Source organism: Mauremys reevesii, linkage group 1 (assembly GCF_016161935.1).
Source record: "Mauremys reevesii isolate NIE-2019 linkage group 1, ASM1616193v1, whole genome shotgun sequence".
NCBI lineage: Eukaryota > Metazoa > Chordata > Testudines > Geoemydidae > Mauremys > Mauremys reevesii.
The window spans coordinates 190821307-190840548 of record NC_052623.1 but is presented as its reverse complement, the minus strand read 5'-3'; the positions used below and the strand labels follow the sequence as shown (position 1 = coordinate 190840548).

The window sequence follows — 19242 nt, the reverse complement described above, 5'->3', positions numbered from 1 at the left end:
TTAAGGCCAGGGAGACTTGCATCCGTGAGCTCGGAGAAGAGCCCTGCCCCCTCAAACAGGAGGCCCTGAATGGTGGCCTGCATCTCCTGGGATAACCTGGAGGACTTCAACCAGGAGCTGCACCTCATGACTACCATAGAGGCGACCACTCTGGCTGCCAAGTCTGTAGTGTCCCCCGCCACATGGAAGGCCCCTCTAGCCACCGCTGTGCCTTCTTCCACTAAAGCAGCAAACTCCTGGGCTCGGTCTTGTGGGAATGCCTCCTTGAATTTGCTAAGGGAGTCCCACAGATTAAAATTGTACCTGCCTAACAGGGTCTGGTGGTTAGACACCTGAAATTGCAGGCTATCTGTTGAATAAATTTTCCTGCCAAACAAGTCCAGTCTCTTGGTGTCTTTGTTTTTTGGCGTGCCACTGACTTGGCCCTCCCTGTCCTTTTCATTAATAGCAGACACGACCAGTGACGCCGCTAGAGGGTGTGCACACAGATATTCAAACTCATTTGCAGGGATGTAGTACTACTTCTCTGCCTTCTTAGAAGTAGGCGGAATGGAAGAGGGAGTCTTCCACAGCTATTTGGCATTCTTAAGGACCCCGGGTGGATGGGCAGCGCGACCTGGGTTGGGGTGGAGGAGGATATAACATTAAAGAGATCGGACTCCTCCACAAACTTAATTTTCAAGTTCAAATTGGTACCCACCCTTTTCAGGAAGGCCTGGTGCTCCTTGAAGTCGTCGGAGGTACTGCCCATTTGTGAGGGACTCACCATCACTTTGTCCAGAGACAATGAAAACCGGAGGCGGGCGGATTCCCCTTTCCTCTCTGGGAATAGTTTCTTATGCACTGAAGCCTGCTGCGCTGCCCCCGCATCGGATTCAGTACCATGTTCCGACTCCGGTGCCGGCAGTGGCAGAGGCAGTTTGTCCAAGGTGGCCAGGGAGGAATGGTGGGAATACGGGACCGGCATTACGGGCACACCCCATGGGCCACTATCCCTGCTGCCATGCCACTGCTGCGGATACCAAAGTGGTCTCGCAGGTCAGAGGCAAATCACCCTTCGTCAGCGAGGGGCTGAACTCCTTGTCCAACTTGGACCACTGCCCTTCCAGTGATCAGGGCAGAGCCGTCGATGCCCGAGTCTGCCGACTGACCCTCATCAATAGTGAGTGAGACGAGGGTGAGGATCAGTGCCGGCCCGATGAGCAGTACTGGGGAGTACTGGTGCTGTGGTAGCGAGTGATCCTGCCACGGTAGGGCCCGATGTCTGCGAGACCACTGAGGCCAGCAGTTCTCAACTGGGGGTCCACAGCCCCCTGGGGTCCATGAGCCCTTTCAGGGGGGGCCACAGCTGAAACCCGGTGCCAAGAGCCCCAGCGCTGAAGCTGGGAGCAGCGTGGGCCCGAAGCCAGCGTCCACCCCTGCCCCCGAAGCCAGAAGGGCCCTCAAGCGGATATCCCGCCCCTTTTGGGTTCTAGGGCAAAAGCGGGGGGTGGGGGGGTTGGTGTGGTTTTTTTTGTTTTTTTTCCATTACAGATTCTGCATTGGTCCTTTCTATGGGACTCCCTGAAGCACTTCAAACAGCTGTTATGGGGGGTCATTAATAGGTATCGGCCTGTTGCATGATGAGCTTGGTTAGAAGCTGGGGGAACAGGGCCTGCCCCTCTCCAGGGCAAAGTCCCAGCCGGGACTCCAACTACCTAACACTTAACTTAATGGCTAACTAAGTACCTACAAACTATAAACAAAGACAGACAGACAACGGGTTGTAAAGAACTGCTAACGCTTTTGCAGTGCAAGATGAGGTGCTTGGACCAACCGTCATGGGCAGTAAGAAGGAACTGAGAGGGCGTAGGGCTGGCAGCGCCTAATATACCAGCGCATAAGTGTGGCATTCAAGGGGGCACTACAGCCAACCCTACGGATACCACTAAGGCAAAAAACTCCAACGACTGTGCACGTGGGCATGCACACATCTAGAATGGAATCGATATGAGCAAGCACTCAAAGAAGAACAGGAAAATATTGAGTATATAGGTGAAATAAAAAGTGTAGTCATCAAGTTGCACAATTCTTGTAGTTTCCAATCACAAATAGCAATACACACAAATCAAATATAATTAAGCATAGTGCTATATTAAGACAAGGTTAAGGCTAATTTTAGTCACACAAAAATATTAAAATTTCAAGCTATGACTCCCAAAACAGCCACAACCCTACCCCTTGCACACAGTTTATTCTACACAGTATTAACTTTAGTGCATTAACCGAGGCTCTGTTTATTCCAAAATAAGTTGGGCCTAGATTCTGCAGCAAAGTCCCTGGACTCAGCAATATCCCTACCAATTCTACAGTAGCCAGAGTTGTAATTTAAATGGTGGTTCTGAATTAAATATAAAAATAAATACAGTCAGCATAGTAACTTGTGCTGATATTAAATCCAATTGATTTTACCATGCATTTTTATTTTCTGTATGATGCAGATTTTTGCATTGATGACACATAACTATACCTTAGATCAGTGGTTTTCAAGCTGTGGGTCGCGACCCAGTACTGTCTCACAGAATGTAAGGTGCTAGCTCACGGCAGCTGTGACCAAACCATTAAAAGTCCTGTCGGCAGTGCTGCCCAGCTAAGGCAGGCTAGTCCCTACCTATTCCAACACCGTGCTGCGCCATGGAAGCAGCCAGCAGCAGGTCCAGCTCCTAGGTGGGGGGGGCCACGGGGCTCCATGCACTGTACCTGCCCCAAGCACTGGCTCTGCACTCCGATTGGCTGGTTCCCAGCCCTGAGCCCACCCCCCAAACCCAGAGCTCTCTCCTGCACCCCAAACCCCTCATTCCTGGCCCCACCCCAGAGCCCTGACCCCCTCCCATGCCCCACCCCCCTGCCCTGACCCCCACCAACCCACAGCCCCTCCTGCACCTCAAACCCCTCATCCCGATCCCACCCCAAAGCCTGCACCCCCAGCCCAAAGCCCTGCCCCCTCCTGCCCCATCCCCCTCCAATACCCTGAACCCCTCACGCCTGGCCCCACCCTGCAGCCCTCACCTCGGCCCCCAACCCTCTGCCCCAGCCCTGAGCCCCTCCCACACCCAAATCCCTCATCCCCAGTTCCGTTGGGTCATGGGCATCAACAATTTTCTTCAAACTGGATCACCAGAAAAAAAAAGTTTAAAAACCACTGCCTTAGATAATGTCAGGGGCAGGAAGAGGAAGTAAAGGTTTTGGTAGCTAGGGCTCAGACCACCTAGAAAGGAAGTTTTGGACTATGCAATAAGCATATTTGCTAGGTATTTCTGCCTAGACAAATCAGCAGTGAAATAATACTGACATTTAAGTTGTCTTTAGTTTTGAATTAAAAAGCCACTGAGGTAAAGGGGGAATTTGTAATTCATAGCTATTGTTTCAGACAGTCTGCAGACTCAAGAAGATAACACTGCACTGCATTTATGTTTTCACGGCTATTCTCACAACCATAACATATTTCTTTTTAAATGAAAAATTAGATTCTGGAGCAAAATTCTGCAGTAACAGGGGACTTCCAGAGCCAATTCCACACCTTTGAAATTGCTTAATATACAGGTCCCTCTTAGTAGTACAGTTGTTCCAAACCTTTGTTGCAACCTCCCACTCCCCAGTGACTTGGCAGCGAAGTCACCCACCACCAACCTGAATCCCTTCACTCCCTGCAGCCTCTCCTTTCTTCTGTCATGTAACTTTTTTGTTCTTTCTCCTTTTCATCTTTTATTTCTTTCCTATTGTTTTCTGTTCTTTTACATATTTTTGCTGATTTCTCCTCACCCACTTCATTCCCCATTCTCTTTGGTAGCTCTAATCACCTTCCCCATTCTCCAGCAGGCTACATGTTTCTGGAGGTATAGGACCATACAAGGCTGAGGCAAGTACCATGAGAGCAAAGAGAAGAAACTTGAGGTGATATGGCTGCTGCCTGAGCCTGTAGCCTTGAATTGTGATCTGTTCCAGCAGTCAGATACATCATGAGCCACAGTGGGAGCAAGGGAAGAAGGTGGGAGGGTTTTTGAGGAGCCACCTTCAGCAGCCTCTTTGGATAACGTCACCAAAGAGTTAACCTGGGCTCTTATTCAGGTGTTGCCATTGCCCTGGCTCTATACACACACACACACACACACACACACTTTTGACCCAAGTTCTATGGTACTCTCAGTCAGGCCTACTTGGCACATTCTGAGACACAGACTAACACCCAAGAGAGGTTTTCATTTGGGCAGCTAACCCTTCACTATCCAGGAGGATGCAGATTAAGCAACTCAAGTTCTGATAGTCCTCCAAAGAACCTTCCCACAATTCCTCTTATGCCCAGGACAGAAGTTTGCCCACAACCACAGAGTGGCTCAGCTTACTGCAGCACAAAGAACCATGGGATATGCCCCAAGAAGGCCTAGCACTTCACATAGGTGAATTCAGTACCAATGAGGACACTGTAACTTGACTTTGGTTTATAGTGTGGCTGCTCACCTTGCGTTAGGCTAACGTAGGTCCTGATCACTCAAGTAACTTTGCAGTGAAGATACATACTTTGTAGCATGCATACGGAATTGGGGAGTCACCGGGGATGTTAAGGTGTCCTACAACTCCTTTCCCTCTCAATCACCCTTGGTTAGGTAATACTCCCTTAATACACATTTTACACAATGAAGAAATGCCTGAGGTGTATATGGTCAGAGAAAATGGTGCCGCTGCTGACAAACAAAGATTCTTCTGATGCATTCATGTGGAAACAGATGAGAATGCTGCCATGGAACCCATAAGTAGTAATGAAAAGGAGAAGCGGGATAAGGAACATTCTGATCAGTGGCAACCTAATGACTAGGAAAGGCCAGAGGTGGAGGGGAACTCTCTCTTTTTTCATTTACATCACCAAGGCAAGTGCTCAATTGCACAGAAGGCAAAGCAACAGCTTCAGATAAACTGCTGCTACTTTCGCCTATCTCAGTCACACCTGTTCAAATCCAGCTAAGGTTAGAAGACTGAAAAATGACATATAACTGCTATTTGTCAGTCTAAGTTAAATGAGTTGGTGGTCTCAGTCTAGTCCCACATCAAAAAAAGACACCACTATGGCTGGGACTGTTTGACACTCTAGTTGGCAGTCTCAAAGCCACCAAGAATAAATGGGCAAGGAAATGTAAATGTAATGTAAACTCCCCTCTTTGCTCCTTGAGGTGTTCCTTTCAGGTAAAGGTACACTGGCAGGGCAGCATGGGGAATCTTACACTCACACTTGGATATGCCAAAACTATACTGTGAATAAATTCAGATCATCAATCTCCAGGGCTTATGATCTGGCATCTTCTACTAGGTAAAAGTTTACACAAAAATTTAAGGAACACTAGATGAATAGTTCTAATTCACTGTTATAACCATCTGACAAGTTCTTAAATAGTGGCTTTAAAAAAATATCTTAAATAACTTCATCAATATACACTAATTTACTAACAGGCCTTGAATAAATTTCACAACAAATATTTTTCATAAATATCACTAAGTACTAAATGTAGATTTATGTGCAATTTAAGAAAAAGCTTTTGCACAGTACAGCACTTATGAGCAAGTAGTGTGTATACCCTTTAGTAACCTTTAAGATATGTTGACTAATAAGCTTTCGTAAAGACCAGGACAAAAAAGGCCATTGGTAATTAATAAACAAAAACCTCTGCAATATAAAGGAGCTTGCACAAATGAGTATTATACTGTCTTAGTGGAATTTTGTAGACACAAAAATTCATGTTGAATTAAAATGTTGAAAGTTTTCATAACCTATAGAACATAAGATGTTCAACTTATGAAAATTATATATTTAAAAGTCCTTATAGATTAAAAGGTTATTCAAAGATTATAAATTAGAAAAAAAATGTAATTTTTCTCTTTTCTGTTTCATGTGTATGGGACACAGTTAAACAAAACAAACTCATTTTTGTTACTGAGACATACTATTTTAAGAGATGTATCAATATGTTCCTGACATGTCTGTTGATCCTTCTTATTGATATTTCTGTCTTCAGGGAAATATTCTGTTATCACACATGGCTGCTTCTACATCTCAAATAGAATTTCATATAAGTAAACTGTTCCAGCGTATCCTGCAACTCCAGCAGAGTAGGCTTTGCCAGTGCTGTCTGTGCGGACAACTTGTCTTAATGTAAAAATATCCAAAATTCCAGCATATGAAAACAAACTTCATTCCAAGCAGAGGGTCACTGTATTCCGAACTGCATTTTGCTCCTAATTCATTTAAACAATTTAAGTCTCTCATTCCACTTTATTGTAAATAGCATTCACTCTATTAGTCCAAACTAGAAAACCCCTGTGTGCTCATATAAGGCTCAAAACCAGCAGGAAATAGGAATTTCAATGTGCTAGTAGCAGGGCGCCCAGAGGATTCCGGGGGCCCGGGGTCTTCGGCGGTGGGGGGCCCTTCCGTTCCGGGACCCGCCGCCGAAGTGCCCCGAAGACCCGCGGCGGGGGCCCCCCCCTGCCGCCGAATTACCACCGAAGCCGGACCCGCCGCCGAAGCGCAGCCCGGTCTTCGGCGGTGGGTCCCGGAATGGAAGGGCCCCCCGCCGCCGAATTACCGCCGAAGACCGAGCTGAACTTCGGCGGCGGGTCCAGCTCCGTCTTCGGCAGTAATTCGCCAGCGGGGGGTCCTTCCGCCCCGGAGCAGAAGGACCCCCCGCCAGCGAAGACCGGGAGCAGAAGAAGCTCCTGTGCCCGGCCCCGCAAGAGTTTTCCGGCCCCCCCGGAGGGAGTGAAGGACCCCGCTCCGGGGGCCCCGAAAAACTCTGGTGGGGGCCCCTGTGGGGCTCGGGGCCTGGGGCAAATTGCCCCTCTTGCCCCCCCCAAAGGGCGGCCCTGGCTAGTAGGCAGGCAGCGAAGAACCCATTTAGGATAACTTCGCCCCATTTGCCATCAGCATGATAGCCACGGAGCGTCAACTGCAGGGAAACAAGTTGGGGATGGAGGATGTTAGTACTGTCACACCAATGAAGGTGTGACTAGTAGACCTACACACAGCAAATACCAGTGACCTAAGCTCAGTGCTGAAGGGGAGAGCAAGCTGCTTTTTCCCCCATATGAGCCAACTCACAAGCTTCAGTTTACCCGTGGCCAAGCAAAACCTTTTCAATTCAGGCTCTGCTCTATTTCACAGGATTAGACCCTATAAAAACACATTCTGCTGTATTTTACAGTTTTTGTAAAATCATTCTCTTCTATTACAGCATTGCTGAGTGGCAAAAACAAGACTACTAAGACACTTTCTTTAAGAGCCCCTGTTTTTGTAGACTTCTGCCCTTTTTTTTTTTTTTTTTTTTTTTTTAAAGTACCTTTGGGAAGAATTTTCTTATGCCCAAAAGGGAATTTTTTCAGGTTTTGTAAAATTCTTCTGGTTTATAAAGGTTAAGTATTACAGGTAGAGCTCTGACAGTGATGATTTTGTGTCTGCACAATCTGGGTGATGGTACAGGGCCTTGTACATTCAGGGTCTTATCACACAACTAATCTTTTAGCAATATTGTCAAATTCATCTTTAGGGCAATACCACTGGTGTCACCAAGGAAAAATTGCCCAAATAGGTGTAAACAGATCACATTAAATCACTCACTCACCTCTTCTCTTCTCTCTTCTGCAGAAGGAACTTTAAGTTCTCGTGCTGTGTCATCCTTAGGGTCAAACAAGTATATGTAATCTGAAGAATAGCTAACAAGGATCTCCTGCCCATCTTCACTGTAGCACAGAGATGTTACCCGGCAGGATTTGTTATTGAGGTGGGGAGGAACAAAACGTGCAACCATTCCTGTAGTGCCCCGACCAGCATAATTACCTAAAACAATTTTAAAAAAAAATGTGCAAACTATAACACATTTTCAGTATTGTTAACAAAACAGCCAAAATAGTATGAATTATAGCTAGAGAAATACTAAATATGGCACAAATAAGCAACAAGTCAGATCTAGTAAATATTTTATTTTGGTACTTTAACCTCTCTCTATTAATGTACATGCAAGATTACTGTGTTATATAACATATCACTTGTCATGTATCTGTAACACTTACTGGGAACAGAATGTTATCAATACTAAAAATATTTACAATACAAAACAATAATTCAAATTACCATCTCCAATTAGAGAAGGGATCTAGAAGATATTCCCTTCAACGTTTAAGGTCATATCGCTATGTACACCCACTTATCTAAAGACATGTGGCATATGTGGTGATGATATTCCTTTGAAATTTCAAAACATAAATTGCATTTCTCCTTTGACCAACTCACCTATGCTTTACCCACTAATCAATCTCCACTGGAACGATTTATAACCGTCCAAACCTCTGAATGGATTCAAAATAATCTCTTTTACAAATCATTCACAGACCTCTCTTTTTTCTGCCATGTATGGATTTCTTTCCAAAACTAAAATGGCCTGCAATTGACAATATTCAGTGCTAGAATAATGACAAGTTCAGCATGTACTGTCTCAATGTATCAGCGATAATAATGGATTCTTTATACCACAGCAGATGAGCTAGACGTCTGCTTTTAAATGATGCATAGCATTTGCTTCCAGTCCTGGTGTGCCAGCCCTTAAAATTACTATATTCTGCACAGAAAAATTATATAAATGTCTAATGTTTGTCATTTTCCCTCTCTCCCTTACAGGTCCATACAGCTGAATTCAAAACAAAGGCAACAATGCTTTGAAGACAGAAATTTGAAAAAAAAAAGTAGCAATAAAAAATGAAATTAAAATATTTTTAAAATAAGCTTCTATGAAATGTGGTATTTAACAGTATGATGATATTGTGTAGTATAAAATTTTTATTGATATGTATTTGGGATGACTGCACTGCCACCCATAAGTACTAGAAAAAAATAAATGTATTAAATATGTATATATTACTGTTACTTTACATGGTGTTTGAGAAATTAAAAGAGACAGTCCCTGCCCTAAAGGCTATTTCCCTGTCAAAGTTTAAGTTTTCTGCTGCCCACTGTTTTGACCATATAGCCATTCATGAAAAGGTTATAATTTTATTTTTACAGTGAGAAAAAAGTATTTTTCCTACTTCTACCAAAACATCTGAACAAATTTTCCTCGTGATTCTAATGTTTAAAAATAAAAAATCGCTTTGGGCAAAGACCAGGACTAGAAAGTTTCATCCCAATAACTCAAGCTTTCAGAAAGTTCTGAGCAACTGAAAATCGGGTCTTAGAATGAAAACACTGTGCCAGATTTGACTATAGATATTGCTACACAATCAAGGTATATTACACATAAGTGCATGTACATAGGCACACCCCCTTCACTGTCTGTTAGAGGAAAGCAAAAAGTACTTGATTTATCTAGGTAAGGACTAGATTCAAGCTTTCATGGTGAGACCCCTACACATGATCCTCATTCAATTTTCACAACAAAGAAATACCCAGGCAGACTATCTGTGGAGGAGAGGAGCGGAAGTGGCAGAGACTTCAGTGCAAACATAAAATGGCTTGTCATGCTGGTTGTCTTAGGCATTTGATACCTTTGGGTCTGCAAGCAAACTCTCAAACAACCAGCCACAGTGCCATTAAGAAGATAGTAGTTTGACCCTGCATATCTTATTTCTCATAGAACTCCACAAACCAAAGGCCAGCTTAATTTCCATAACAGTTACATTAAAAATCTTTGTTTCAAGTGTTGATCACATCCCTAAGGTAAAACAGTTTTATAATTAAACAGTGTATTAAATACTCCAGTCATTGTCTGGCTGTGCTGGAAGGACAGAAGACACTGGATGTGGTTTAATTAGGCCACAACTTTATGCTTAAATGTCTGGGAGTACCTGGCAGATAAAAGTGTACAGTTCAAGTAATTCCATGATCATTTCAATACACACCCAGGGGGCTTCTGTCAGCCCTCCCCCTTATTGATCCTGGTCACCAGCCAACCCACTGCTGAGTTCTCACCATCCCCCCGACCCCCACGCTCAAATGAGGCTCTAGGGGGAGGAGGGAATAACTTTTCTATGGAGTAGCTGACATCTGCCACACATTTACATAATGAGTTGTGACATCACTGCATAACTCCTGTTTCATATTTGTCCCAACTAAGCCCCTCAAGTCCCCTGTGCAGAAGGCCAAAAAAACCCACCTCGCATTCGCCAATCTGGCGATGAGGGAAAATTTCCTTCCCAACCCCTTGAGAAACGAGTGACTAGTGCAATGCCCACAGCGGATCTTGACAACCCCGGTGTTTCATCACTTCCATGGGTGAGAGAGAGGGTGCTGCTCCACCTGGTCCAGATAAAAAAAAAGGACTTTTTCTGCACCAGCATGGACCAATATAGTCCCTCCCTCTCTTCAGTCACCTGGGGGGATGAGTCAGCATTGCCAGTCTGACCTCCTCTGCAGCTAGAGCAAGAAAGTTACTCCCCGGCTCTCCAGCCCTATAAAGGGGCACATACCTTTTCCAACTAGCCAGACAACAACCCCCACTCTTTAGAGTGAATGATCTCAACACACATCATCTAAATTTAGAAACTTGGTAATAACTTTAGGCAAATATTTAGGGCAACTAGTATGTCAGGTACAGTGACAACTACTGAGAAGTAAATATTTGCTACGAGAGTCTGTAAAATTCACGAGATCCCTTTCTGCAAGAAACATTATCTTCTAGTGAAGCAAAAGCACTCAAACATAGGGCTGACATGGATGCATTTAATCTGCATGTCACTGAGATGGTTCCTGCTCTCATTTTTACTAGAGAAATGTGGCATGCACCATCTAGAGGTGCAATCAAACAATGCTCCAGTGTGGTTTATTTTTGTAAACAATTACTTGAATAAAGACTGGAACCAGGCTCTGTGTGCTGCATGTTCCAAGAAAGCCCTAGGAAACATTATAGAATTCCATGTGCTGCATTTGACCTGCAGGAAGTTCTTTGGCCACCTTAATAATAGCATTCACTGTTTATTTGCAAATAATCAATTAATCTTTCAAAATATTTCCCTGCAGGCTTTACTGTACTTTTTAGTAATATCCAATATACAATCTTTTTAAAAAGCCTAGATCTTACATAAAACTAAGCTTAAGTCATAAACCAGACAAACTAGAACTGTCTGCTGCTAGAAAAGTTTACTTAATGTTTATTTCCCACCTGTTGCTCTTGTGCCAAGCATTCGCCGGTCATATATTCTTACTGAGCTATCAGAACAGCCCACAGCAAGATAATATGGTATTGGAGGACAGATAGCTACAGAGGTGGCAGCACGTCGGCAGTTTATTAAAATATCCTGGAATAAAACAAAGATACTGCACTTACAAAATAGCTCCTAAGCATCTGAAGTAAAATACTACTTAAAAAAAAAAAAAAGATGCAGCCCCACGAGGTACTGCAATCATGTTTGTAAGAGAGAACCAAATATGGCCCGATACACATAGGTGGTAAATGTATTACAGGGAAGAGTTACTGCAATGGACAAAAATGATCAGAGAATGAAAAACAGTATTATCTCAACCTAAAAAAAGCTAACAGTTAAGGGTAGAGAGGGCTAACAAATGCTTGGATTTTCTTAAATATAAAGAAACCAGGATGTGAATAGAAAGAATTGCAAATAGGAAGGAAGTGTCTAAGCTAATTCAAAAGGATTAGAATAGATTTTATTTATGGGCAGTTAATTGGATAGAGGAATGTCATGTAGTAAGAGTAAGGTAACAAGATTGGGGACCAAAAATAACCAAAGCCTAAAATGGAACACAATGCAGAAAACAGAACAGAAGAGATGGGTACCAAGGAGACAGTAAGTATAACACACATTTTGGGGGGTCAGTTTTTATCCAGATCAGCACCAAACATTTTCTGGGACCCAAACACTATGGATGAAATTCTAATATGTTCATTACCCCACTATTTTACAGAGGCTGCTCGACAGTTTAAAGTTGCAGCTGAGCTTCCATTATAAGCTCAATTTACACCACCACCTCAAAAATGCACAAAAAAAAGCCATCACAGCCTCAAGTTTGGAAGGTTAGGTCTATGGCCAAGGTAGAATTTTTCTGGCTCCATGGGAATTTTTCTACCAAGTTTGAAGTAAACCGAACCAGAGGTTCATAAATGTACCCCAGATGTACAGAGTCCAAACAGCACTCTTTTCTGGCCCCATGGTAATCCCTACCACATGCCTCAGTCAGCAAATCGGGGCCCTCAGAAGCCTTATTAGGGTTCAGATTCTAATATTAATATTATAGCCCTATATTTGTCATCTTATTGGAACATTTGGTTCTTACATCTTTACAATCTTCTTTTGTGCAACTTGTTTTGATGCGAGTATCAAACCATCTTACAGTTCCGTCCTCACCGCAAGAGAGGAAAGTATAGGGATCATTTGGTACTGTCATAATCTGCAATGAAAAAAAATCAGTACCATTAATACTTAAAGAAATAATATAATTTTGGGTATAAAGCCTTTAATATTAGTGAGCAATAATCAGAGGGTAATTTTTAATTGCACTCAAGATTTCTATGAAAATAATCAAAAGTGAAAGATAGTTGAAAATTTAAAATAGTTTGTATTACAGTCATTAAAACAACCTTACAGATAGTCCTCCAGCAGCTGAAATAAGCAATTAAATCCCACAAATACTACGAAGGGTCCCTTGCAGATAAAAGCTAAATATGGTTTAAACACAGAGCTTAAAGGAGTTCTTTCAAAACACAGCCAGAGCTGGAAATCATGAGAATTATGTCATATGCCAAGGGAGGTGTGGGTGGAGTGGGAAGATGACATCACTTCCTGTCTGATCTTCTAACACCACAGTAAATGAAAAAGAGATTGATTTAAAGCATGTCTCTTGCTGTCAGGACTTACTGAAATGTGCTGTCTGGGGCGCCTGAGGGACAAAGTTATGCAGAACAGCTGCATTCCTGACATAAGACATTTATTATGGCATCATTTTAAGGGGCAATGAACATGAGGAATCGGGGGGGAAATGGCTAGGTGGTTTGGGCTTAGCTGAAAGCTAAGGCTAATGGCTAGGTGGTTTGGGGGAGGGATAGCTCAGTGGTTTGAGCATTTGCCTACTAAACCCAGGGTTGTGAGCTCAATCCTTGAGGGGGCCATTTGGGGGAACTGAGGTAAAGATCCAGGAATTGGTCCTGATTTGAGCAGGGGGTTGGACTAGATGACCTCCTGAGGTCCCTTCCAACACTAATATTATATGAAACACTTACACTGCCTATTGCATAAATGAGGCACAAACTTGATATTTTCAGTTATTAGATAAATAATTAGCATCTAAAGTGAGAATACAAGACAGGTTCATTTTGTTTTCTATTATGCAACAAAAGAACATTTTAACACTCTAACCCCAGAGTAGTCTTAAAATCCATCCCCATACAAACCACAAGAAAATACTTAACAGCACTGTTCCTCCAATGAAGTTGCTTCTTCCACGCAAGATACAGTAATGAACTGAAGTCTATAATTGTTCCCTATCCTTCAATGCATTAATCAATATTTTCTTTACTTTCACTGAATTGTTTTATTACACCATATTGCTGATCTCAGGAAAGCCATCAATCCCTAAAAAGATGTAGTGATATTCCAAATAAGGGTGTTCCCAGAAAACTAATCACTGGTCCAGATTCATTTAACAAATCATTCCATAAAATATATAGAACAAGAAGTGCCAAATATTACAGAGCAGACCACCTCTGGTGGGTGAAGGCATGTGAACGGTGATATGACCACACACTTTATTTCTTTATATACAAAAGAATATTTTAAAAATATCTTATGGAAAATGTAAACATCTTTCATTTGAATATGTGTATCTCAAGCCACTAATTTACACAAAATGAAGTAATCAAATTTGTTTAGTTTAGAAATCCTAGAATTACTATTCCAGTCAACATTTTTTGTTGTTCAACAGTACCCTTCCCTTTAGGAGTTCAATGTCTGAAAAACAGCTACCAGACCATCACAAGTTGAGTGCAGCAGCACCTCACTCTTTCACACTACTGACAAGAACAAACACGGTAAATTACTGAATTAGTAAGTAACAGGCTGAATCTACTTTCATTAAAGTCAATAGGAGTTTTTCCATTGACTTCAGGCCATAGATGAACAAACACCAGGCAAAAGTAATAATGAAGCACAAATGAAGCACATTCATTTATTTCAAATGCTGTAGTTTAATTCTGATTATATTGGTAACAGTACAGTATTTTATAATTCACTATTAAATATACTGTAATTTGTAAGGCGCAAGGGGTTTCTTTTCTTTTTATTAAAAAATGAAATACATATCAGTAGCTATAACCTGGAATGACTTCATAAATATTAACCCTTAATACCATATTGTATATAACTAGCGATCATTAAATTATCAATCTAAAAAATTTAGCTGGACAAAAAAAATCTTGATACACTGGAAATATGAAGGTAGAAATTATCCTTAGAAGTACACTCTCTTTCTGAAATTGAATTAATGTGAATAGCGGCAATGTCTGGTATTTGGTAGTGACTCTTCATAGTTTTTGAACTGCCTCCAGTCTCCAGAGGCCCTTTTTGTGTATGCATCTGTCTCACTCTCAAAAATATACTCCATTCCTCTTCACCCACAACTTGTCTTTCATAAAACAATGGCACAGTGCTCATGAATTTCCACAAGCTTCCTTTCCTTACTGTGAGGTGTGTCAGTCATGGTCTGTAATTGCCACAAGCTCCAAGTTATGAAGCCTGTCTAAAATCTATCCCACTGTTTAATTCAGAATTAGTACCTGAAGGCAGATAATATTAGCTTTTGTTATTTAGATAATCTAATGAGACAAAGTTCTATTTTTAATATAATGAGGCAATTAAACACAGTTGAAAAATAAACTCAGGCAGCTTAAACACATTTTTCCCCATGGTCAAAAAATACTTTAAAATGAGATGAAGCATCTAACAAACTGACATACATTAATTCCAAGTTGTATCTGCAAGTCAATTCTTTTCTCCCCAGCACTACTCTTACTTGCTCTGCTGAGCTTTGAAGTTTCAGTGATCTAAGATACCAGTGCTCACTGTGCTATACAACTTTCCATCTGCTTCATTATTCAAGTACAAGACGACAGGTTTTAAGTAGAGTAATAATATTTAAATAAATTATACATTTATAAAGTACCTTTCTATCCCAAAGGATATTTAATCAAAGAACTGTTTTGAAAATAGTAAAAGCTGCTGAAGTGCATATACCACCGGCAGAATCACAGAAGAGTCAGAGAATCACTCATTAAATCCTCAACCTATCCTGAAAACCAATAACTATGATTTCACCTTCACCTTTTCTGTTACCTCATATGTATCCACAAGGACAACACACAAGCTGCAATCTCCTTCACTTCTACACAAAATAGGCTAACCTAACTCTGAACAAAATCAACTACTGAAAAAACACTGTGGTTGAGATTTTCAGCAAACTGTAGGCGATTTTAGAAATATCTTCCAATAACTTTAATTAAAAACATTACAAATCAATAACTTCCCAATATGATAAATGCTACAAGCTATTTCTATTTAAAGAACAAAAAGATTTCCCTCCATTAGCATTAATTTAACACAAGTCAAACACAGCCATGCCCCTAACCATCTACTTCAATGCCATCTCTTCAATATTCCAAACATTTACCAGATACCCATTTCTAACAACTGTACATGGTCAGAGTTCAAGGTTGCATCATTCAGTGTGTGGAGAATAACTCTGCCTGGTACAGATGCACAACTAATGAGTCATGGTGGAATTTACAAAACAGAAGTTTTGTATAGGATGTATACTTTAACCAAAATGTTGTGAGCATCATGCTCAATAAAACTGAAAAAGGAATATCATGAATCTACTCTCTAAAGAAGTATCTATGACTGGACAATAGACTGATGAAGTCTAGTCACAGGCTCAAGAAATCATGTAAGACTAAAAACAAAGAAGAATGGAAGAATGGAAGAACGGAACTTGAGACATGAAGTTTTAAGTTCTATTGATTTTATATTTATATTTACCTTAGTACAGTAAAGACCTTGTTTCTCTCCCTTTAATAAAAAATGATATTCAAACTACCTGTCCCCCTAATCTGTAGATAAACAAGCTCTATTATGTATCTGTTGCTATCTGCTTATATATGTTGCAGGGAAAGTGGCCTTAACAATACTTGACTTTAGAGTCTCCTTTATTTGGACAATTTATTTCTCTACATATGAAATGACCCCTAAAAGTTACAAATCAAAGGGAAACTAGTTTAAATGACTGTAAAGCATAAAAATGAAGTTGTCACTGTCAGACTGAAACCCTGGCTAATATCAACACCAATATCTGTTTTTCCTGACTTAAATAAATCTTGTGCTTTTATACAGAGATGATATACAATACCTCATAGGTAGTTCCATAGTGGCACGTAAATTGGCATTGTCTGTTGGTCTCAGCATCTTGCTCAACATTAGTATAAAAAATTACTCCATCTCCAGAACAGGACACAATCTGCTTGTCATTGGTGCATGGTAAGAATTTTGCACTAAAAATATTTGCCCTGTGTCCTGAGCGAATGGTGGTTAAAACCTACAAAGCAAACAAGAAAGGCTTGTGTTAGGTTAATATTTTCAAAACAAATAGCAATGCATGGAAAAATAAAATAAACTTTCAGTCAATAATCCCAAAGTTCCAGAGTATGGAATGCCAGTAACGTACACAGTCTGTTATCCATAGAACAAAGAAAATGTGAGAAAGGAATGGATTGGGAGATAAAGTGGTATACAAGAGGCATATACATGCTCTTTCTTACAATACCTCAAAATGGCCTGAGAAATGAAAGAGTTGGAAGACCACTGTCCTACAAGTATTTCTTGAAATAGCCAGTACCTATATTTTAAAGATTCTGATTCTTGGACACTAATCCTGGAACATGAAGAGGCAGAATTACATTAACTGGTAATGAGCCACTAGACAGCTGGCAGTGGCAGCTGAGAAGACCTAAAGAGAGCAAAGAAATCTAATATGAGCACACTATTGACTTTTTAAATGTACTTTCCTGAAGTCATCCCAAAGGTAAAACAGCACAAATTATGAAAGAGCAAAATCATATTAAAAAGTTTTATAGCGGGTTTCACAGCATCTCTACTTCTAAATTGGAACTTAACCTCACTACTGTAGGACACCAAAAATTCCAGACTTGACTATTAGTTTATTACCAAACTTTTTAACATGATGCATATTTAATTCAGCAATGATTTTTTTAAATTCATACATACACAGTACAATTTAGCAATGTAAATGCAATGTATTTATTTTATTATAATCTTTTATATGGTCTCAATATTTTGTGGCAAAATATTCTGTATACTTTTATTTCCTAACCCGCTTTAGATTAGAATATTAAAACTGAACAAACTTAAAAAGCTACGTGTGCTTTTCCACTTTGATTTACTTTATTTCTCCCACCTCTGACAATGAAACCAGATTGACAATTTCATTTTTTTAATAGCCATGGTCTCATTCTCATGTTAGCACAAGATGTTTACAATATGACAAGGACTTCTAAAGCTTTCCACCAATTAACTTAATCAAAGAAAGTTTTATGGAAATCAAGTTTCTCTGTAAATTCTTGCCTTGTATTTTAAAAGCATTACTTCAAACTTTTTTAAATGATTTATGAAAGTGCTAACGATATATTATTTAATATTCTGCATGTTCTAAGATATGGATACAACTATATATTACATATCCAGAGAGCCAATCAATTCACTTTATTTCACTGCATTCTCTTCTTTATTCAGGTACGTTCAGAAGAATTCAATAAACAGAAATGTAAAAAAAAAAAAAAAAAAAAAACCAACCTCAGAGCTCAATTTTGTTTAAAATGAGCGAAGAGTTCAACACCAAATCCACAGAGCTCTGCTGCCAAAGGAAGAGATCTCAATGGGCGACTTCCATTATATTGAGATGCTTTAGCTCAGTCACAGCTAATGCCCAAAGTAAGTGGTGGTTCTGATAGATATCTCCACTCACATTCCATGAAAGAAATATTTTTGACTTCACACCAAATCATATCTGAGCTCCCAAATAAAAATCAACAAACTAAATAATATGAGGCTTTTCTCCATTCCCTAACAACTTCTCTGTTAGTTATGATATATCTGGTATATCATATCATATATTGTGATATATTTGGACTTTAGCAAAGCTTTTGATACGGTCTCCCACAGTATTCTTGCCAGCAAGTTAAAAAAGTATGGATTGGATGAATGGACTATAATGTGGATAGAAAGCGGACTAGATCGAGGGGCTTAATGGGTAGTGTGAAAGTAGAATGAATTATATTGTAAAAATAAGAATGGATTAAAGAAATGTTGTATGTACCTTTAAGCAGAAATAAGAAATGTTGAAATACAGGTGCCAGGAAAAGAAACATTAGGCATAAACAATGGTGCTAATGGCGAAACATTAACAGAAGATGGGTAATAGTTAGTAAGGAAATAAGATATGCATGCCTAGCCCAGGTAAACTTATCTGATTCTGCTTCCTTTGTTACCTTGTTAAGTTCTCACCCTTTTATCTGTATAAATAAGATAGTTTGTGTCTTGCATGGTGCTCTCATTATCTGGGTGTTATTAGCAGAGCGCTGTGCTAATAAAACAGAGTGGTCTGACAAACTGAGTCCTGAGTCTAACTTTGACAATTTGGAGGTTCCACCGAGATGGCAACCATCTTCACTAGGGCTGTGTGATTCCTGACTGTTTTTGTAGGACGACCGTGGCAGCCGGCACCTGGGCATTTGGCCCGAGCGGTCCTCCACCAGAACAGAAAGGTGCATGACCACAGTGAAGTCTACACCATTGAACCTGTTGGTTCCCACTCTCTTCTGGTAGGGATCCCGGGATCTGACATCAGGAATCTGGTCAGGTAATTATTTCTGTGTTTTGTCCGGACTGAGGACTGTCCTGTCTCTGTGTCTATCCGTCTTCCTGTGGAGTGTTTGAGTCTGGGTGCCATCTCCGTCCGGGGATAGGCCAACCAAGGGGTTCCTGTCCCTGCGGTCTGAATGAGTGGAATCTGCACAATTGCAGCCGCACCACACTTTGGGTAAATCCCTGGGTGTGAAAGCAAGGGCAATTGAGGCAGTAGCCTGTGGGCTCCTTTTGTGTGTTGCACCGGGCATTGCTCTCACGAACCCGAATTTCCTTCTTGTGCGATTG

The 19242-nt window shown here is 40.9% G+C and overlaps 1 protein-coding gene across 6 annotated transcripts in view; it reads right to left on the bottom strand.

Moving 5' to 3' along the window:
• Positions 1-19242, bottom strand: part of DCAF6 (DDB1 and CUL4 associated factor 6) — a 158549-nt gene that overhangs the window by 83181 nt on the left and 56126 nt on the right. For all 6 annotated transcript variants that reach the window (XM_039521495.1, XM_039521505.1, XM_039521510.1 and 3 more), the window contains exons 4-7: positions 16424-16609; positions 12305-12418; positions 11175-11310; positions 7647-7861 (exon numbers count right to left, since the gene is read on the bottom strand). In XM_039521495.1, the coding sequence (XP_039377429.1) occupies positions 7647-7861; positions 11175-11310; positions 12305-12418; positions 16424-16609 (651 nt within the window). The remainder of the gene's footprint in view (positions 1-7646; positions 7862-11174; positions 11311-12304; positions 12419-16423; positions 16610-19242) is intronic.